This window comes from Ovis aries, chromosome 2 (assembly GCF_016772045.2).
Source record: "Ovis aries strain OAR_USU_Benz2616 breed Rambouillet chromosome 2, ARS-UI_Ramb_v3.0, whole genome shotgun sequence".
NCBI lineage: Eukaryota > Metazoa > Chordata > Mammalia > Artiodactyla > Bovidae > Ovis > Ovis aries.
The window spans coordinates 204,041,999-204,065,375 of NC_056055.1; the positions used below are offsets into that span (position 1 = coordinate 204,041,999).

The 23,377-nt window shown below is 36.7% G+C and overlaps 1 protein-coding gene across 20 annotated transcripts in view; it reads right to left on the reverse strand.

Annotated features, from left to right (window-relative positions):
- ALS2 (alsin Rho guanine nucleotide exchange factor ALS2) overlaps positions 1-23,377 on the reverse strand; it is a 59,910-nt gene that overhangs the window by 27,663 nt on the left and 8,870 nt on the right. For 19 of the 20 annotated variants that reach the window (XR_006058811.2, XM_060410257.1, XM_060410250.1 and 16 more), the window contains 9 exons: positions 20,762-20,837; positions 19,365-19,519; positions 15,580-16,517; positions 11,977-12,334; positions 10,753-10,921; positions 9,792-9,888; positions 6,566-6,643; positions 3,694-3,876; positions 1,738-1,909 (listed from right to left, as the gene is read on the reverse strand). Coding sequence is in view for 19 of the 20 variants with exons in the window: in XM_060410257.1 (XP_060266240.1) it covers positions 1,738-1,909; positions 3,694-3,876; positions 6,566-6,643; positions 9,792-9,888; positions 10,753-10,921; positions 11,977-12,334; positions 15,580-16,517; positions 19,365-19,519; positions 20,762-20,781 (2,170 nt within the window). In the remaining variant the exon portion in view is untranslated. Of the gene's footprint in view, positions 1-1,737; positions 1,910-3,693; positions 3,877-6,565; positions 6,644-9,791; positions 9,889-10,752; positions 10,922-11,976; positions 12,335-15,579; positions 16,518-19,364; positions 19,520-20,761; positions 20,838-23,377 lie in introns of those variants that run through there. The other variant, XM_027965095.2, reaches the window with a different exon arrangement.

Consider the following 23,377-nt stretch of genomic DNA (forward strand, 5'->3'; position numbering starts at 1 on the left):
TCTTGAAGTCATCTAAGGCCAAGGGAAAGGAAGCGAAATACCTACCTTTACACAACTGGTTAGTTACAGCCAGGAATTAAACTCACTTCTATAGCTATACCTTTGTCAACATTTCCCACTTTTGCACTGACTTTAGCTCTGCTTGCCCCCTGGATAAGCCCTGCCCTTCCATGCAAAGAAAAAGATTCCAAAAAGACTGCCTTTGATCGGGATTAAGACTAAGTCTAAGATTGACTTAGACTGCCTCGGTTACTTTATAAAGGACATCAGGAGGTTACTACTTTTTCCCAGTCCAAAATACCGAATTTGCAAGACTTCTCTCTAAGAAGTGAGGCTGATGAGCAGACCACATGAAACCAATATAGAAATCAGGAATCAGAACAGGAAAAGGGTAGGTTTCACTTTCTTTTCACAGCAATCCAGGAAGCTTCCAGCTTGGACTGCTTCCTATCTCTTGCCAAAGTACTAGGGAGCTGGGCCCACCCACTGGAGGAGAATTTATAGAACAGGAACTCTACAACATTTAAAAAAGCAAAACATGTTAAAAACAAAAACAAATGCTGTCTCCAGTTTATACAGGGACTGAATTCAGAAAGACTGTAAGCTAGTTGTTTGAAAAAAAGATGTTTTCCCATTAAAAACAATGGACTGACCTACACAAGCCAATGTCACCCTAATGTGGAAAAATGATGCATGAACAGGGCACAATTTGAGTACTAGAGTACTGGTCTGAATTCTGTGGCCTCACAAGGGGTCGAGTTCAGGTGAATGAAAGAGAAAAAAGGTCCTTTCTGTTTTCTGAGACTAGGGTCAAACCCACAAAAGCTTTTGACTAGGGAAAGTTAATCTTTAAAAGCCCACCCACCCATCTCCATTCTGCATTCCTTTATAACCTCCTGGAGATCCCAGTATTGTATTTCTGGACAGTAGCACCCCATCAAGAACCACTGTAATCTATTTTCTCCATATTATCTCCTTACCTTCAATCTCCATTGTCACTGGTTACAGCTAAGGGATAAGATTTAATCAATGTCTGCTAAAGTGGGGGGTAAGATCCTTAACATTCTTACAGTTATTCACATTTTGAGATACTACTTGTAAATCCAAATGAAGTTCTACTTGATAAAATTCTAAGAAGCAGAACAAAGAAAATAAAAATTTGGAGTAGTTATATAAGCTATCTTGGGGCTTGCCTGGTGGCCTAGATGGTAAACAATCTGCCTGCAATGCAGGAGACCCAGGTTTGACCTCTGGGCCCAGAAGATCCCCTGGAGAAGTGAATGGCAACCCATTCCAGTATTCTTGCCTGGAGAATTCCATGGACAGAGGAGCCCGGCGGGTCCATGGGGTTCTCAAGGAGTCGGACATGACTGAGTGACTAACACTTTCACCTTACACTTTTAAGGTATCTTATAACTAGTGTGGCTAGAAGTGGTGTTTAAGAAGTCTGACTCCTAGGATCAACTTTTCCACAGTTGCTCTGCTTCTCTGCTATGGATCTTATGAAAGCTCCATGTTTCTACTTCCATAGTAACAGGAGCTCTGGGGGTGCCAGGATAGGGAAGCTGGGCTACCAGCAAAGAGGAAATGGCTTGTAAGCTGTTGAGCACCTGCGCACAAAAGAAGAGACTAGAAAGAAAGGAGCAGAGTACAACTCAAACAAAAAGTTTTCTTCATGTGTGATATAGGAAGAAGAGGTAAAACAAGACTCCTGATAATTGACTGGCTGGTACTTACCTAAACCGAGAAGAGGCCTGAGAATCTGGGACTTGATATCACTTAGTTTTGAATAGAAGCGTCTTTCAGTAGTAGCCAACTCATGGAGACTGGCAATATATCCCATAATGTTTTTGTCCACCAAGGCTAGATAACTGTCTTTTCCTGCTGTCACTCTGCTTATATACCCAAGCTAAAACAGGAGAAGAAAGAGATTAAAGATAAAATCTAATTTACTAGCAGTAATTTGGGCACTGAAGTTAGTTCATAACAGCTGGTGAGAGCCAACAGCTAACTACGCAGGAATTCTGCAGCAAGTTGATTATTAAATTATTCATAGTTTGAAAGCGGCAATAGCGAAATTTATTAAAAAAAAAAAAAACCTGGAAAACATTACAAATCAGAGGTTTTGAGTTTACTTTTTAGGGCTGGTTTACCAGTATACTGTTGTTATATACATATAACACAATCTATATATAACTATAAACATCTATAGTATTATTTATTGCCACAATACCTTTTATTTCACTTTACACACAGTTAGAACCATAAATACTCTAAATATACAAAGATCCAAATGATACAAATACATGTCTCAGGACTTCTTTTTGCATGTAACAGATGAGAGCAGAGACCATCTCTATGCTGTTTGTCAAAATATCAAGGATCTAGGAGCTATATTTTAAAAGTACAACAGATATATGGCAAAACCAATACAATATTGTAAAGTAATTAGCCTCCAATTAAATAAATTTATATTAAAAAATAAAAATAGATATGCAACAAGCAAAAAAAAAAGCACAACAGAAAAAGATTTTCTTTAGAAGTGGACTTTGTCATTTATTCATGATAGCACTGAACAAAAACATTTGATGTCTTTGTCACATATCCCTATTAAACTAGACAACCAAGCTGCAGGCTCAATACACTATTAAGAGCTCATGGTAACAAAAGACACAGATTGAGCCTCATCGCTTTCATCAGCCCATTTCATCCTTTACCTGGACTGTGGAATCTTTAATGAGGAATGTGGAGTCAGGGCCAAGAACTACAAAGAGTCAATTAGTATGTCTGGAACAACAGGCTATATACAGGTCAAGAGTCAAATCTTGGCCCGTGTTACCTTTAGCAAGAAAGAGCTTGCCCTTATATATAGCCACAATTACATATTTAGCCAGAAAAACAAAGGATTAAAAAAAAAAAAAAAACAGTCCATAGGATATGTTATTCAGTAAGAATAAAAAACCCAGAATGCACAAGCTTTGAAGGTGAATTTCCTTGCAATGTTGTGAGGAAAAAGAAAACGAGAAACAGAACAATGGTATTAAGTTTAAGAAAGAGATAAGCAGTAGGAAAGCAAATAAATTCAGATCAACAAAGGGAAAATAAGTTACCAGTAGTAAACAGAAGAGCTAGGAGAAGAGGGGAAGCAATGGAAAACAGCACTTTTGCGGCCTGTCAGGTCTGCCACGAGCCCACCTCAGGCCCCTGTAATTTTCACTTTCTACCAACAGTTAAAAATTCATTATTCAATTTCTATTCTGATTCATTTCTGAGGACTCCATAAACACAGTCAGAAAACTTTGCTGTGAAATAAATATTTTTAATATTCCTATGTGAGGGTGTTATGTCAACAATTATTTATAAAAGCATTTACTTCAACAAATATTTATGAGAGGTATTTATTAAAGAGGATACAGCTATAAATGAGAGAGCCTAAAATCCCTACTCTAATGAATTTTACAGTTAAAGAGGACAGACAATAAACAAAATAACTAAACTCTATAGAGGGTGAGATGATGATATGCACTGTGGAGAAAAATAAAGCAGGAAAAGGAGATGAGGAGTGAAGGGGGATGGGAAGTGGTTTGCAATTTTAAATATATTAGTCAGGGACCTTAACAATAGGCATACATACAAACAGCAACAGAAACAAAAGACTTCTCATGTGTTACGGGATGTGGGCCTTAGGATCACCTTACTACAGGAGAGGAGGACTGGCATCTTAGTACCACTGTGATTCTCTGGAAGGTTGTCACCTTCTGTCGGGTCCTGCCGGCCACTGTAACATAACCCAGGCTGGAAGTCTTCAGTATCCACTAAAAACAGGGAATAATCCTGGCCTGCAGCCACACTCCAGACTCCATTTTCACTGTTCACCTGCAATGACAGGAAGACATGTCTGTTTGAGATGAAGGAATCAGATGCAACTCCAAGTCCATGATAACTAGAATGTTAGGTTACCTGAACAAGTGGAATAAAAGTCACATTTCAGAGGGCAAAACTCGCCTAGAAACATACCTAATCAACTGCAGAACAGATGCAGGAGTGAAAAGGAACCCTGTTCAGCCAGTAAATGTAGAACTAGATTGTTCTATACAAAACTGAAAAATGGAATTCAAAATGAAAAAAACCATACATTTGATATTTTAATTGTTATTTTGGGGAGCTATCATAGGACTTAGCTTGTACTATAATCAAAGACCCAAAAACTTCTAGAGCCCTCTTCTGACAGCTAGGACACACCTTTGTCCATTCATATTCTGCTATGTACACAAAAATCAATGTAAAAAGAAAACCTAACTAGGCTAAATTCCATTCTGGCCAACTAAACCCATGGGTGCTAAAAGTGCTTTCTGACTTGGAACTCACCAATTCTCACATGACTTCACTGTGTCCCAGGATGTTGCAACAGGCAGAAACCCCTAGAAGCCCATCTACAGGGATCCCCTAGACCAATGGTGCTCAACAAGAAGCTTTTGCAGCAGCAACAGCAATCATCTAGGAACACGTGAGAAATGCAAACTCAGGCCACAGAGCCATTGAGGGGAGGGACTGAGCAGTTGGCTTTGACAAGCTCTCCAGGTGTTTCTGATATATGCAAAAGTTTGAGAACCACTTCCTTAAACAAATGGCTTTAGGTTTCCAGGATTCCAGGTAGTGATTCAGGGGCCACCATGGAAAGGCAGGTGCCAGGTTCTATCCCCACCCACCTCCATCCTTCAACTAAGACAGTCCTACTGTTTTATGTAGGGGATTCAGCACAAGGTTTCCTTTGAAGGAAGTGTTCTGCTATGAAAACTACTTCCCCATCCTGCAGACCCAGCTTCAGCCATGACTCGTGTAACAATAAAGCAAAAAATTTCTAATCTTGAGATTCCATGTCCAGATCTGGTTCACATCCTGGGTGAGCAGGTGATAAGTGTGTAACTGACTATCATGCGCATCTCCACTACTTTACAGTTATCCTCTTCAGGCATAACATTATCTTCTCAAATTCAGGTTATCTATAAAATTGACTTCCTGCTGGTTTTGCAAAGAATGAACTAAAATTTTTGCAGGAGGAAAGAGTTGTCTTCCTAGTTTCTAATCAAAACTAATTCAGGTCTCACTCTGCCTTGATTTTAACTCACACATTAATTTAAATGACTTCAAAATAATTTTCTCAAATAAAAAACCAAATAAAACCTTCCCCCAAATAAAGACCAAAATAATGATGTTGCATTTTCAGAGGTATAGGTAAAACAGTAATGAAACTAAAACCTTATAACAAACTCTATTCTCTCTTATCCGACTCTAAAATGCTAAATAAAAATTGTATTTGCCGCATATCCATGCTCGATTATAAAACTTTTCTTAATAGGAATATAAGCATGTTCTAATTTATTCAAATGAACAGAAAACAAGAAACAATGATTTACCATATTTTTATTTGTAATAAAATATCAGAAATTGAATTTGCTGTTCAGTTGCCAAGTCACGTCCAACTCCTCAGGACACATTATTCAAAACTGAACAGCTGACCACTAAAACATTTTATGCTAAAAATATTTAAGATTGGAGCTAGAAATAACAACTATTCTGTAATGTTTCATTTAAGACTTTCCTTCCCAGTAAAATTCGTTCACTGGAAAGAAAGGCAGCAGGTAAAGGTCTTATGTAGTGGTGGATGCACAGTGTACACTGAATACATGAATCACTGGAATATATATTAACTGTAGCTTATATTTTGAATCAGGTTCCCGAAACTGAAGCAAACATCCTTTCCTAGTCTCTAATACTCTCAGGGCAGACAGCATGCATCAGGATGGAGAGGATTCAAACTATGAAAACATGAGCCCCATATCCCATTCTTTTAGGCTATTGGGCTGTCATCATGCCTACTCTCTGCCCACAACACATCCGTTCCCCAAATAAACAGATTTCATATGAGGAGTCAATACTACTGATGAATTCTGTATTTCTTCAGAATGTTATGACAGAAAAAAAGGATGAGAAACGGTCCTCTAAAACTGCACCCATTACATAAACTAAAGCCAATTCATACAGCAGTGAAGAAATTATCTATACTTTTAGCTTCCCTATAGAAAACAAAAAGGGTTACAAAAAGGTTTTACTACTGTGTACATAAAAACAAAACAAACCATCAAATAATGTTAGGTAAAAGTTACACTTAAAAGGAAGTCAAACTTAAGTGAGAAGTCGAAGAGTAGGCATTATTTGGTGGTATAAAGCTTAGAAGTCAACCTTACAGTCCAAGAAACATTTGCTTTAAAATAACTTGTTTGTTTTTACTTGAAAAAAAAAAAAACAACACAGAACTATGAATACTTAGTGAAGCTAGGAAAAAAAGAAATATTAATACAAACTAACACATCAAAAAAGGGAACACTTTGCCTGAAAACAAGCAGCTTCAGTTTTTTAAAAATTTTAATGTATATGATAACAAACAGGCTACAAGTATACAATTCTCCTAATTTTATAAAACAAGAATTGGAGAAATATGAAGTGTTATAACTTAGAATTCTGGAATAAGTTGCTATAAAAGTCATCAAGATTACAAAAGTACCTTTGCAAGACGGGGAACTGTTGTTGGAAAATCAGAATGCCCAAGCTGACCAAAGGTGTTGCTCCCCCACGAGTAAACCTAGTAGAAAACCACAGGGAAGTAGGTAAGAGATGTGACACTGAGTTTTGCATGCCAATTCTGAACTTTTATAATAACACATATATACCAACAGTTACACACAAATTACTTATCTTAGCCTTTCAACTCTTTAGAAACTTCATTTTAACTAACATTTCTCAGGAGTTTATTACCTGCCAGGCCCTGTTCTTAATATACTTTCTGTGTATTAATTAATGTTTTACTATCACATAATCCTTATTTTTTTTAAAACTTATAAGGGAATTGACCCAGAGAGGTCACAAATTTTCCAGGATTTAATCCCAGGAACTATCCTATACTGCCTCTTATACAGAAAGTGATTTTAAAAAATAAAGCTAAGTACTATGAAGAAAAAGGAATCACGATTCTTTATTCTGTGGACAGGAGTCCTATGGAATGACTAGAAAGCTTTTCATATATGAAAAATCTCTGCAGGAGAAGCACAAAGCACCTATGCTCTACTATAGCCAAAAAAACCCAACCAGATTACAGTAACTATGCTTAACGAAAATTATTTTGTTTATTCTGATTATAAAAGGAATTCATGACCACTGTAAATGACTGTGACAATACAAAGAAACAAAAAGAAAGTGAAAACCACTGATGAATCACCCACTCAGAGACAACTCCTACGTTTAGGAACATACACATATATAATTCCAGAAATTTTATTATCTACTAGATATAATGAATATACAAAGTGTAAAGTGGGCCTCTACTATAAATGCTGCTTTGTGACCTGATGTTTTTATGTAATGCTCTGTGCACTGACATCTTTCTAGGTCAATAAGTATAGAGCTACAATATCATTTATAACTACATGAGACTCCACTGTGGGTGTAGTTTAATCAATTACCTAATCAAATAAGTACATTTATTAATTTATTTTCAATTACTCAATATAAAAATTAATTACAATTCTTCATATATATAATGTATCTATTTCCTTAGGACAAATTTTTAAGCAAAGAACTTTGGGTCAATGAACATACACATTCTGATTTCTGCTATATACCAACAAACTGTCTTCCAGCAAACTCCAATTTACATTCCCACCAGCAATGTGTATACCTTTTCCCCACATCCTCACCAACACTTAGCATTAAATGCAATCCCTGCTAATATGATAGGTAAGAAAATTTTGTTTTAATTTAAATTTGCTGAGTAGTTGACCATCTTTTGTTGGTCAACTTCTATTTTTTCTTTGGTGAATGGAATATAAAAGCTCTTAAACAATTTTTCTTTATGGATCAGGTCATATATGTTATAATGTTTTTCCCCATATATTATGTATCTTAAATTTGTGGGGGTTTTTGGTCTGTGTTTAGGTTTTTGCTGTGTGGGACTGTTGAATTATGCAGACAAACATCTATCTTTACTTTCTAATTTCTGGTTTTGATGTCTTATCTTATTCTACTCCTAAGATTACTGAAAAAATAAATCACCTAAATCTGTTCTTACACATGTAAAGTTTTATTTTTTAACATCTAGATCTTTACTCCATCCAGAATTAGAATATGTAAAGTTATCTTAATTTTCTTCTGCAAATAAGAAGCCAGTGGTTCCAACAGTATTGACTGAACACTGTCTTGTTTCTCCACCTCATCTGAAATGCCTACTCTTTAAATTTTTTTTAAATTTCTTTTTTAATTGAAGGATAATTGCTTTACAGAATTGTGTTGATTGTGGCCAAACACATGTACACCTATGGCTGATTCAGAATGCTGAAATGCCTACTTTTTATCACAGACTAAATTCTCATATATACCTGTGGCTATTTCTAGTCTATAGTGTATTTCTGTTATAATAATCTGTTTGTAGTCTTATAATATGTTTTATAAGGCTAATGCTTTCTTTTTCAGAATTTTTGTGGCTCACCTCCTTTGCTTATTCTCCTAGAATAATTTTGGGAATCATTTTATTAAGTTGTAAATATTATATTGGAATATTCTGGGGATTGTACTGAATTTACACTCTACTAATTTAATCTAGGAGAAATGGCATTTTTGCAATGTTCAGTCTTCTCATCTAAAAATAAAACTTTTCCCTCTTTACTCCTATTTTCTTTTATAACTTAGAAGAGGTCTTGAATTTGCGTCATATGGGCTCTGCTGCTGCTGCTGCTGCTGCTAAATCGCTTCAGTCATGTCCGACTCTGTGCGACCTCAGAGACGGCAGCCCACCAGGCTCCCCCATCCCAGGGATTCTCCAGGCAACAACACTGGAGTGGGTTGCCATTTCCCTCTCTAATGCATGAAAAATATGGAACTCTACACTTTTCCTATTAACAATGTTCCTATTTCCTTAACACTTGTGTTGTAATTGTGAACAGCTTCTTTTTTTTCCTTAAGCATGCTTTCTGCTTTACTTTAAGTATATAAGAAAGCTAGCAATTTTTGTTTATTTTGTAACTTACCATCTTCCTATTTTCTTATTTTTAAGCCTTTTTGATGATTCATCACATTAATAACAAATTATCCTTTTCTTTGCTAATATTTATATTTATTTATATGAGCTATAACAGCTTTTTGGTGAGACTATTATGTCATTTAAAATATTTAAAGTGTTTAGAATCTTTTACTGACTTTTTATAGCAAGATAAAGGGACTGGTGAAGAATCATTATATTAATATATTTAAGAGTATATTTGAAAATCTACCTTCCTCAAAAGGATTTGTGTACGTGGGCATGGTTTTAAATGATTCTGGAGGTCACTTTCAGGTCTCACAATTTTAAGAGAGAAATACCTTCTGTTTTCTTAATGTCTTACATAAGTGTTTTCTTCATCAAGAAATAAAAGTTTACCAATATCTTAGAAAACTCTGAGTTCCATTTTTCCATAAGAGCACATTATAAAAAGCTTCTTTGTCAAGCAGACCAGTGTTGAATCCAAACTCTACAGCCACACATGTGACTTTAGCCAAGTTACACAATTTCTCTAAACCTCCCATTCCTCACCTATAAAATGGAAATAATACAGTGCAATGTAAAACACTGAAAAGATCAAATGAGATATAGGGTAGTTGCCTGACATACAGCAGGTAAGAGTCTCAATAAATGACAGTCTAATCTCATCGTGTTGGTCTTTCATGAAATCAAGATCAGCTTTTAACAGTTTGCCTCCTACCTGGGATTTTGCAGTAAGTGCAAGAGAATGGTAACCACCTGCCTCGAGATGGATTACTTCTTTACCATCCAGACATTTTACACACAATGGTTGAAGCCTTAAAGAAAAACACACACACATACACACAAACTCAGAGTCAGAACTATTCTTAGGAAGAACCATGGACTTTCTCAAATTATAAATGTTTTCAAGTAAATTATTTCCCCCAAAAATTAAAATAAAAATACTGGATTTATATTCAATCTACTCCTAAGCGTAAGTAATTTAAAATGCTTTTAATTTAATATTTGTCTGTTAATCACTAATTCACCACTATAATTCGAAATCTATTAAGAATCGTAAAACAACTAAATAATTCATATGGCAGAGAGTATACTTTTTAATGAATTAGGTGCTTTCACTTTGCTAAGAAGAAAAGAGACTTTTATATTAACTGGTTTAGATAATCATTCTATTTACACACTTTTACAAATATTTATTGCTAATATCAAAAGAATTTCTCTTAAAACAGTTTTTCCATGATATACATGAATGGACATGGTTTAATACAGTGGTTATAGTTATTTTGGCAGCAGCGATAGACCTCGTTCAGGTTAAGAAAACTGTTGGCTCTTTTTTATAAGTTAAAAATGTAAACCATTCACATGTTCCAGTGACATATAAATCTTATCCCAAACACCCCTTTCTGCATTCTAACATGAATGAACATCAAAGAAGAGATGGAAAAATATACCATGGATACTTAAGTCCTTTATTGTTAGGAACAAATTCAAGACTAAGAATGACTGGTGGGAGCAGGTGGTGTTTGTTTTGGTTTCTTATCAGAGTTAATGGTGTATTACAATCTAGAGCTAGAAGGGACCAGATTTCCTCCAGGAGGAAGTGGAGATTTGGAGACCTTTAAGGGATAGAAGTTATTTGTTTAAACTAATTCCTAACAGTAAACACTGGCAGCACTCACCTGGGCAGAACATCACCATGCCCCAGCTGTCCTTCTTTTCCTTTCCCCCAGGTCCACACCTCTGTTCTCAGAGAAGGCAGGAGTGCATCTGCTTCTCCACTGTATGTAGGGGTCAGAACCACTGTTCGAGTTTTAACCCGTGCAGCTTTCCTCAGGAGCCTGGGCGAGACTGAAAACAAACCAGAAATATCATGAGGGAACAGACAAATGAAAAGAAAGGTACCGTTTTAATAAACTGTTGACTTTTCAAAATATACTAACATGGTATTTGTGAAGCATATTCTATAGGTCTGCAAAACTGGGGATTAAGTGAGTTTGGTAAATACTGCCTACTACATTCTTCCTTCCCACCCCTGTGGAGAGTCACACACACATCAGCATGCTAAAGGTACAGACAAGTCCTACAATTAAAAGCCGTGTTTAAATCTGTTTAGTCCTACCCCACTTCCAAGCATTTGGCCACAAAATTCTTTTCTGTACATTTTTTATACAGAATAGCTATATGACATCCTATGTAACTGGTATTCTGAAGAACAAGCTTAACAAAGTACTACACTAAGGTTAAGAAATAGTTCTTCCATGTCAAAGCAAAATTAAAATTAAAGCTTTTCCAAATGAAGGTCTTAAGTTCAAGCATGCTATAAATATTGTAACAAAAGATTTACTTTAGACATAAAGTGTTAAAGTTTTTAAGGGAGAAAATGGTTGTGAATCAGAATACTAAAAAGCTTTTGTATTTTGCCTGCTAACTTTATTTTATAGAGAACTTCATCTTTTAAAAAAGAATGCCGACATCTTTTACAGTGTTCTAAATTATACCAAAGGTTATTGTAACATTGTGCAAATCTTGTACACCAGTCTGGTGACAGACTGTTTTGAAGAAAATCATCAAGTGTCACTAAGTACAGACTCGGTCACTTGATCACTAAGTTGTGGGTCACAAAGAAAGTGATCATCACTGGCTAAGATTACAATCTTTTCTGCTGAGTGTGCCACTAGCTTACGAAGGTTCATAAGCAGAAGCATGTATCATGAAAAAGTGAGGGTCTAAAGTTATTTCTAAAGCACAGTAATATGTAACTTAAAAAAATTAATGAAATAAATTTTGATATTTGAGTATGTTAGCTTTAGTAATTAAGAAAGCAAATTTATTATAACATGATATGTGGTGTCAGGAGCATCTTGGATTCACCAGAAGTCAGCTCACAAAAGCTAGCTCCCTACCTTGTGACAACAAGCCAGGGAGAGAGAGTCTTCGGCTGCCTCCCTCAGACTCTTCTTCTCTGATATCCACAAGACTTGAACTCTTCTTTCCTTGCATTGACTCCTGTTTAACCTGTTCTTCTCTGCTATCTTTCAGACCTTCTGGGCCTATGGAACTGCTGCCTGCCAGAGCTCCAGACTCACAAGGGGCTGCATTATAAAAGTTCATAACTTTCTTAAGAGACAAGGCCCCAGCTTCATAGGTAGCAGCCACTCTCACACCGACAGCAGATGCACAGGAGACCACAAGGCTGTTGAGGGCTGAAGCGCTTGTGGTTGGTGGGCTGTGAAGATGAGGAATTGCTTCTTCTACAAGAGGCTAAAATATACGCACATAAAACAGCATATAAAAATATAATCCCTTATACAACAAGTAATCAATAAAAAGAAAATGTAACATCTATCACTACTCGCAAATATAAGACTCTAAAACAGGAGGTCTTCATCTCCAACCTAAACGTATCCCTTCTTGATCATGTATTTAACACATTGATATGGAAGAGAGTACTTGAAATACAGTTCCTTATAAAAAGTACTTCCTTTTGTTTGAGTGGGATTTTATCATGGTATTTAAAAATCAGTCCCAGCTGCTTTATAAAATAAAACACAGTAGAGGGGAGAGGGGAGGGAAGGTATGAAAAACAAAGCCTTTAACATGGGTTAATAGCCCTGGATAGAAGGTGAAAAAGTGTAAGCTTTACTATTATTGAGCACTACTAGGAAAAACTACAGATTTCTACTAAGAATTTATGAGAAAAAATTCTATTTTAAGAAAATTCTATTTTAGGCTTTTCCTAAAATATTTTATAGACAGAAATGTATATATGGCATACACAGGCAGAGAAATAAGTTATATCTCTAAATTATCAGCCCCCAAATTATGTTTTGAAGTTTATGTCCTCCTACTATCTAATCAGGACTTATTTTCCATGACCCAGGCACAAGGTAAACTGAAAGATTACCTTTGCTCTCATTACCATTGAGTAATGTGGTAGGTTAATCATTAAACACTTGGATCCAATCTGCTTAGTGTTATTCACAGCTGTATTAGAAAGCTAACTAAAGTCTTCTGGTATCTTAGTGAAAGATCAGTTAAAATCTACTCTGAGCTGTCAAGCACCACTGCTTACTGAAAAAGATAAGCCTACTAACCCACACAAAAAGCTTTTAGTTTATGAACACAGGTCACAGTGAAAATTTTGTTTCCTATGCTACCCAAATATCCCAGAGGTGTGGGTATGCACACGTGTGTGTGTGTGTGTGTGTGTGTGTGTGTGTGTAATATTTCTTCATTTGTCCTGAATTGCAAACCAAACCCCCAATATTTTTTTAACACTGGCTTCTGATTTTCTTACAGGAAATAATTCCTGTTCCCTGCACAGTGTCTGACATGTAGTAGGCACTCAACACATTTTGGTGAATTAAATACTAAATTCAGAAGAGCCACTTCTATGTGAGTCTTTAATTAAAATATCCAACAAAATAAATATTAAAAAAGTTACATACAAAGTGTGTCACTTCCTTGGTAACACAGTTCCCATGATAACGTGTTCAGAAAAACTCGTGTTGCTACTTCCACTCTCTATTTACAAACACTCATAGGTGGTGAAAGTGAAGTCGCTCAGTCGTGTCCGACTCTTAGCGACCCCATGGACTGCAGCCCACCAGGCTCCTCCGTTCATGGGGTTTTGCAGGCAAGAGTACTGGAGTGGGTTGCCATTGCCTTCTCCGAATGCTAGCTGGTAAAAACCCGCCTGCCAATGCCAATGCAGGAGACTTAAGAAACGCAGGTTCAATTCCTAGGTCGGGAAGATTCCCTGGAGGAGGGCACAGCAACCCACTCCAGTACTTCTTGCCTGGAGAATCCTATGGACAGAGGAGCCTGGCAGGCCATAGTCCATAGGGTCGCAAAGAGTCGGACAGACTGAAGTGGTATTAACATCCATGCATATAACAGAAGCTAAAATAGTATTTAGGGGTGACTGACTTCGGGAGTTCTTAGCATCAGGCTCAGGAAAATTTAAAAAAAAAAACTCTACCTTATATAAACTTTAAACTATTGTCTTAATTTGCCCCTCTACTTAATTACATTTAACAATTCATAAAATAAGTAAATAAAACAAAAACACGTGCCCAGAAATTCCGACAAAAAACACAATTTTAGTAGTCCCAGTCAGTAAAATTCAATAATGAGATATATGCTTCATTACCAAATACTTTGGCTTATTTCATAAATATGTGATATTCTTTCAGTTACATCTGGCCAGAAGACTTATCCTAGGCTACATAAATTCCTAAGGGTCAGCTGTATGACTGAGACACTATTTACAAAGATGGGCGAGTTACACTTAGTTAAACACACACTACCAAAACTAGCATAGGTAACCAAAGCTTTAAATGTTTAACCAAATGATTGGGTCCAAAGAAAAGTGCAATTTCAATGATGACAATCTATTAATCAAATAAACAGTACAAAATAAACTTTTAACTTCAACTTTAACAAATCAGATGAATGACTTTTGATAAGTCAAAATCTAACTTTTTTATTAGCATGCACAAGTCCTGTTAAATTATTACTTTCACTTTGTTTAGATTTCTCTTTCTTTCTCCAAACAGCTTCTTAACTAAAAAAAAAAAAAAAAAAATATCTACAAGGTTCAGGGAGTAGACTGTGAAATAAAGACTATTTCTGAAAATACCCCTAAGCCACATTTCTATCCTGAGCCAGTAAACAACAGTAAGGAAGAATCTAAGAGGTAAGGTGGTTTCAAAAACCTGAAAACAATGCCACAAGGTAGCTCTTTTATTTGAGTCTTAATCACTAAATCGCCAGGGAAGTCCCTATGATTAGATGTTTCTATTTAGATTTATTTTAGAAAAGCAAAAGCCTTCTACTAAGAGTTAAAAACCAAGTATCCTTTAGAACAATTTGTTTGAAGTAGGGAGACACAGTTTACTATATGCCCCTAGTAAAAAGCTTCTCTCCACTTATCACACGTTTTCCACCTAAAAATAGTTTAAACAAGTTGAAAAAAAAAAATTAAAGCCTCTGTCCAATGATGCCCAGTAAGGAACACTGATATAACTGAAAAGAATTCAAATACGTAATGCCAGTCAATTTTAAGTCTGCCCTCAATTGAGGGATCTACCACATAACAAGCTTCCCTGATAAAGAAGGAAAGGATTTTTCTCTAGAACCTGAAGAGTACTACAAGTACAGATCAGAGAATTCTTTGTGAATATACAGTCATGTTAGATCAAACTTTTTTGGGAGCCCACCTTAGCCAGGTGGGAAAAGTACTTGGACAAGAAAAATGGGATTTTGCTACTTATAAAACAAGACCAGAGTAACATCTTGCAACATCATAAAGGGCCAGAATTTGAACAAAAAGAGTAATTTTGAAACAATCCAGGGTTTTTCTTATCTAGGCTTGCATGACGAGATAGAATTATAGTCAAAATAAAAAAAATAAACATGGTACCAACCCTTAGGTATTTAAAGTTTCTCAAGAAAAACTCAGATGGTTCAACTCCAGAAACACCTTTACAAAATTTAGCAGGTACCTGAGATGGCACTGGCTTTTCACCGTTCTCGGAGTTTTCTCTTACTGAATGATCCGACAGTTTCTGCACATATTCATTTACTGCCTGAGTGTCAGGGTATGATGGTATACTTCTTGCAGAAGAAACTTCAGTTGTTCCCATGATATCTTGTGGGGAGGAAGTGGTCTGAACACTTGCGGTCTGGACATTTCCAACATTCAGTTCAGTAGCAGCAGGTGGCTCATTCTGCACGAGAGTGTTCTCAAACACTTCTCCCTGGCTGTCAAGGGTTTCAGAGGAGGGGCTGAGGGTGGTGCTGGCCTGGATTTCTGCCTGGGATTCTGACAGTGTGACACCTAATGGACAACAGTGGCTGTCTGATATAATCACGTGGTCTTCCTTGTCAGTCATCGTAATCAAGAGCTGGCTGCACTGGTTGCATCTTTCTGGCACTGGCTTCAGATCCTGGGAAGGGAGGCACTGGACCAGTGCTAAGCTGTGGAAGGCACCGCAAGCAACTTGGAGCACTACTCGCCCAGCAAGGTGTTCCACCTTTTGTGGCTTTGTCACTGGGAAGGTGGTGGTGATGAGACCCAACTGACAACCGGTACCCCATGCCCAGATCTCTCTGCTTAGGGACAATGCCAGAGTGTGCTCCTCACCACATGCCAACTGCAAGATCCTGACCGCTAACAAAGGACTGGTCTCAGAATCAGAAATGCTGACAGGGTTTGGCTCTGGAACATACGGCTGGTTAGCTACCGCACACTGGCCAGAAGAGTTCTCCCCCCACATGTACACCACACCACTGTCTGTGACTGCTCCAGTGTGGAAACTCCCTGTTGCCACGGTAACAACATACTGCCCAACCAGGGCACTCTCCAGAATGGGGTTGCTTGGACAAGTCTCTGCTGGCTCATTTCTCCAGGGGAGAGTCCCAAAGCTGTAGACCTCACCATCTGAGGGTTTAAAAACAAAACAGAAACAAAAAGTTAGTGAATTAACTAGACATTTTCTCAACTAACCTTTAGTCCCCTCTAGGTTTAACAAAATAGAATTTCTTTGTTTTCCCTTTTCTTAATTTTCAAGAGCACAGCTAAAGAAATTTGGTTCAAACATATAGCATTCCATACTTACTAATCTTTTAACAAAGAACATCTTTGAACATTCAGAAATATGGTGACAATTTCTACAACTTCAAATGAAGGTGCTCCTCTTCTTCAGCCTCATTCTACAAAGTCCTAGCAGTGATCATTACCAACAGCTCTCATCATAGGCTATTATAGAAGTGGATTCCAAGTTCAAACACAGAACAATGATCATGATATGATCAGATAAAATAAGCAGAAGACAAGACAGACACATTCACTAATATCTACAATATTCACTACTAATGTTTAACAGAGCAGTAGATGAATATGCAATGGCATAAAAAATACTAGAGATTCACTTCGGCCAAAACTATGAAATCACCTTTATACAACACCTCCAGGCTGGACTGAAAGCAGCAATATTAACAATATGTGACTGTCCTCATGTTTTGTACTATACTATGTTAAATTTTTAAATATTATATATAATATATATTGTGTACTAGACAGCCTTTCTGAGTTGCATATAAAAAGCACATCACAACAAAACAAAGTAAAACACAAACGAAGTCATGACTGGGTAGCTTTAGACTGAAGGGTAACTGACCAGCTTTAGAAATAAAAAGGAAGGCACCAGTGAGTTGGAGACATGAATGATGACAACCTATTTATGCTCACATGTGCTATCAAGTCATAGTTTTACTGCAGGTACTGCAGGAATTTGGGGGCATGTATAAATGATCCATATTAGCTAATAAATTTAAATGGGACAAAGATTTGGCCATGGATTTTGAAAAATATTAAACAAAGTCCACTATCTTTTCTTTCCTATATGACCAGGGACCTACCCTTTTTTTTTTTTTTTTAATTAATAAAGAAATGAGTACTATTCTTCCTCTACAAGCAGCAAGTCAGTCACTGATAAAAAAATGCTTATTTTATCTCTGGCCTAATGATACATGGCAGATACAATTATACACTCAAATTAACTCACTACAAGATCTGTGTAAGGAAAAACACAATAGTGGCTAGAAGAAAGATCAGCTTTTCTTAGGGAATTTCTACTTTGGATAGAGTACTGAGAAAATAAGCTCACTGGTTAAGAGATTTCAAACTTTTCTTCCCAAGTGATACACCTATCACACTTGTTTACCAAATCACACAGTTCACCAAAACTTTCAATTGGTATTATTCCACTGGAATGATAGGCTCTCTAGAGAAAACTGCAAAGAAATGAATATTTAGACATCATTTAAAAATAGTATCCCACAAAAACAGTGAGTCAATGAGGTTTCCTCACTGAATTAGGAGCTAATGGCTAACTTGAATAGAGACAAAGAAGCTTGAAATTTCTAGTATTCAATCAATACCATTTCCTCATTTAGAAAAGAAAGTACTGGAGATCTCTGTGCCATTTCAAGCTACCCACTTGTGTTGAGAGGGGATTTTTTGTTACTTTGACACTTAAACCAGAATATTGCTTACACATGAACATAGGTTATTTACTTTTTTTTTTTTTTTACTTTTCCCTCAGTTTTCCCAGCCTTTTAGGTTTGATTCTAGATGTTTAAAGATACCATGCTCATGAAGGATTCCTAAATAGCTTACTGAAGGGCTAAAACAACAACAGTAACAGAATTCCATTTATATATGCTTCAGAACTATAGATTTTGAAGCCCATAGTGTAGGTACGGAATATAGTTCACATTTAAAAAATAAGGCTTTTTCCAAATTTTGGCCTAATCAATAATAATGATAGTATTATGTATTATAATAACAAAAGTAACATAATAACAAAGAAGTTAGAAAGAAATCTATGTTTACCCCATAAAACCACCAAGGTCAGCTTTAAGCTGTTTCCTAGAATTTGTCTTCCCTTAGTTCCTACAAGGAAAATACCAAAGCATTATTAAATACTTAACAAATGCTTATAGAGCAGAAATTTATAAATTAGTGGAGTTGATGGCAGTCCTGACCCACATCAAATCTGCCATGACTGCACTGGCAAAATGCCATCAAAATTAAAGGTAGCTCTCTATATAAATTATAGCCTAGGTTTCTGTTACAGATTTATAGACTGCATTATATATATAAGCTGCCATTTATGCCTAAGAAAACCTAAGACAGTATAGCCAAGTGATTTTAAAAGAAGGCTTTGAAATCAGACTCTCTGGGTTCCCATCCCGACTCCCTTTAAATAGCTGTGTGCACTTGGGAAAACGATTTAACCTCCCTGATCTTCAGCTTCCTCATCTGTGAAGTGGGGATAATAACAGCAGCTACTGCATAAGGTGGTTGTCAGGACTCGAAGAGATAATACATATAAAGTGCTTAGCACAGTGCCTGGCACATATAATTGCTTAACAGACATTTGCTATTATTAGCATTATTATTTTGATACATTTAATGAACAAAGGTATAGCAACAGGATCTCTGAATACATAATCTTTAAAAAATCTAATATTTCATGTACTTATCACTACAAAAAAATTTAAGCTATAATTCTCCCTTTTATTCTAGCTAGGGAACATCTTAAATTTAAGAACTAATCTGATTTCATATAAAGGGAGTTAAGAACATATTTTGAAAACAAAAAGAACGCAAGCTCCAGCAAAGTCCATGGAGAACCGTGGGCACACAGGAAGCTCAGCTGTTCTTACACACTCAGACACTGGTCAGAGTTTCAGTTAATGCTGGCTAAGCCGTTCTCAGCACCTTCAGTCAGAAGCACTCCATGTTTCACTCCAAGGGCAGCATGAAGAACAGTCTTTCCTCCCCAGCCTGGCAATCTCTCTGGTGTCACAGAGCAGGACCCTGCCTGCCACACATGGACCAGGCCTCTTTCTTTGGATCCTTCAGCCTCTGTGGAACTACAAACATCAAGAAAAATTGCTTAATTGTTTCTGTAGTTCAGAACTATACCTCTTGTCCTTAATACTGTCATGAAGATGTATACCTTTTACCAGTACATGGGTGACTGGGTCAGACAGGTTAGCACCTATTTTATGACTTGGTTATAACACAGAAGCAGAGGCAAAACAACTATTTATGTGAGACCCTGAGGACAAATCCACAAATTACTTATTTCTATCTAAGAAGCCGACAAAACCTGGGCTTTTTTTTGAAGTTTTTTGATTGAATAACATAAAATTTCAAAATTCTAACTTCTCAATACATTAACTCCGTAGCTATTAAAGTTACAACATATCCAAAGTTGGAGTCTTATTTTTAAATTTTTTTAATTTGAGAGAGGGAAAAAAAAAACCAACAAGTAGATATCTGATGAGAAAGACAGGAGCAGTAGAGATCCTTATTTCACTTTATGCTGAGTTTAAGCTCTATAATTCCTATTTAAATTTTTAAGAGTTAAATTTATAACAGGTAAAATCCTTCATGCTTTACTTACATTTTAGCCAAAGAATTCTATTCATCTGATGACACTGGCTCAAAAATCATAAAACACACAGCTGTGTAGTAATGATCATATCCTAACTGCCTCCCTTTCCAAGAAAAGGGCACATTAACATACTCTGGATTTCCTTTACATAACGTCTTCCTTTGTGTCACCACTGATAGGACATTTCTTTTTTCATAATCTTTTTTCTAGAACACTGATGCCAAAATGTTAATGATGTTCAGAAACTTTCTTTGACTTCTTTATTTTGCAATACCTAGGATTTTCTCTATTTGTGCTAAATAATATTCCTGTAAGTTGTAATTGGGCACATCCATGGTTTTATGAAAGGGAAGCCACAAACCTAACCTCTTTTTCAAACGATCGTTCATGACAAGTTTTCCAAGGATATAATTATAATTAATAAGGCTACCTTTGAAAAAACTGAAATTATGTGAGGAAAAAATGGCTTCAAAAGCTTTACAATGATAAAATGAAGACATTTTGTGCCTTTAGTAAGAAAGGGACCAGCAACACAGTGAACCACTAACAAGCTTTATTGTACTCATCTTTCTCTCTTTGCCAATCAACACAAATGTCGTTTTTCCTACTTAATAACCATCAAGAAGAAAACTAAACTGAAGAGAAGCTACACATAAGTGGAACTGTTTGTTGTGTTTTCCTAGAAAGACAGAGGAGAAGGAAAAAATGGTTTTACCTTTTCTTCTTTGAGTCCATCGGTCAGTGGGGACACTCCATCACCAAATCATTCTCTCCTTGCAAAAGGAAAAGACCTAAACGGCAAAACGCAGGTAAGCACAAAGAGCAGTAAAAGAACCCTTTGCTATTTTATCAGTCAGATTTTTCAAAAAAAAAAAAAAGGCAGCCTTCCAACAAGTGCACATTCACTGGGCAATAAATATGCAGCAAAACTATTTAAACTATTTCATATCCCGCCTGCCAAAGTTGACTCTCTAGACTGAGCCTGCCCACTAGCTTATAAAAAATGCCTGTTGAACGTCAAATGTAATTTCAAAGTGAGAAAAGACTACCTATGACCTCGCTGTACTTTGTCAGGCAACAGACTTTTTTCGTTTGTTTTATTATAAAGAAGTGGAATCTGAAAACTCAGTGTGTTACATATTCACTACAAACACACTAAGCCTACTTTTAAAATGCTTCTGGGACATACGTACACTTAAATACCAATTAAATAAACAAGACCTTCTACAATCTCTCCAGTAATGTATCAGATTGAAGCAGTTTTAATTTACATTTTCCAGCAATGCTCACACATAAAATTACATCATTAGACAAAGTTCTCCCTTTATTGGAACCAGCAGTATTTTCCCCAAATCAATCTTAATTCAAAACCATAATCCAAAGGGCTGGAAGAAAGAAATCTGAATTTTAAAATATCATCTGCCAATTAATAGAAAAGTTATATGAAAATAACAGTGCCAATATCATGATCCATCATTTCAGCAACTCAAAATTTAATAAAGTTAGAGTTAGCAATAGGAACAGGCAGACAGAAACACTCAATGCATTTCAACTTAGAAATTCACATTTTTAAGGGCACCAAAGCTCATGAAAATAAGGGCAATTTTAGATGTGTGAGTGATAAAAATACTGGGGCCAAATTTATTATTGTCCTGCAAAAGGATATGGCATGATCACAATGCTCTGCAAACAGCCCACACCGGCAGGAGAGATGTAAGATCCATCTGTTTACTCCAGGTTGCCTGTGAATTCTTACTGTTTCCCATCTGTGTATCTGGAGGAAATTACTCTTTACCTAGTGTTTATTTTAGAAAGGTTCTGAATCATTCCAAGTCGGATGAAGCGTACCATGTAAATGAAAGATATATTTGAATAGATTTAGCCGATTCATTGGAAGAGACCCTAATGCTGGGAAAGATTGAAGGCGGGAGGAGAAAGGGGATGACAGAGGATGGGATGGATGGATGGCATCACTAACTCAATGGACATGAGTTTGAGCAAACTCTGAGAGATAGTGAAGGACAAAGAAGTTTGGCGTGCTGCAGTCCTTAGGGTCACAAAGAATCGGACACAACTTAGCGACTGAACAACAACACTTAATAAATGATTACTAAGTGGTACTACGCTTTGTGTGTGACAGTAATTAACTTTTAGTAAAAGGTACAACTACAACTCAATGAACATGAGTCTGAGTGAACTCCGGGAGCTGGTGATGGACAGGGAGGCCTGGCATGCTGCGATTCATGAGGTCGCAAAGAGTCGGACACGACTGAGCGACTGAACTGAACTGAACCATTCACAGCATACAGAAAAGTTCTGAGGACAGGTCTAACCTTTGCTTATCTATCAGAGATCACAGAGTAACTGGTCCCTTGATACAAGTAACAGTGCCCTGGAAGAAACCAGAGAACTGCTCCGGGAGGGAGCAGCAGTGCACAGACACACTTAATGCAACTGACTGGCTGCCTCTTGGCTGAACTGGCAATCAAAACTGTGGAGAACCTTTCGGTAAAGTGACTGAAGCAGCCGACATATCCGCCCTTTTGGGGTCCTTTTTTTTTGAATACAGGGCTTTCTTAAAGTAGATTACTCCTTATGCGATATGATTTCTCACCAATAATCATTTTTTCAAATCCAAGTGAAATTAAAACTCTACAAACTGTTTTGCAACATTCCTTTGTTACTTTCTATCTATGGTAGGGAGGATAATGATCCCCAAGATGTCCATGTATCCTAATGTCCAGAACCTGGGAGTATATCAGGTTACATGCAAAGGAGAAGTAAAGCCGCTAACCAGCTGGTTTTAAGTTGGGGAGGTGATTCTATTAATAGCTATCCAGGTGGACTCAGTATAATCACAGAGTCCTTAAAAGTGGGAAAGAGAGGTAGAGGAGAGTTCGAGAAAGAGATATGATGATGCAAACAGGGTCAGAGAGCTGCTAAACTGCTGGCTTTGAAGATGGAAGGGATCAGCCAAAAGCCAAGGAACATGGGTGGCCTCTAGGAGCCGAAAGGGGCAAGGGAATGGACTCTTTCCTAGAGCCTCCAGAAAAAAATACTTCCCTGATGACACACTGAAACCTAGAGAGACTTGAGTCTGACTTTTAACCTAAAGAGCTCTAAGATAATAAGTTAGTGTAATTTTGAGCACTAAATTTGTAGGAATGCTATAAGCAGCAACCAAAAGCTAGTACACTATTTCACAGACATCCTTATCAATATTTATAGATCTAATTTTGTTTTAATGGTGTTTAATATACTTCTAAGAAGATATGCCCACCTGAAATTCAAATATGGCAATGAGAAAAAAGGAAATGACTACTAAGGAAAC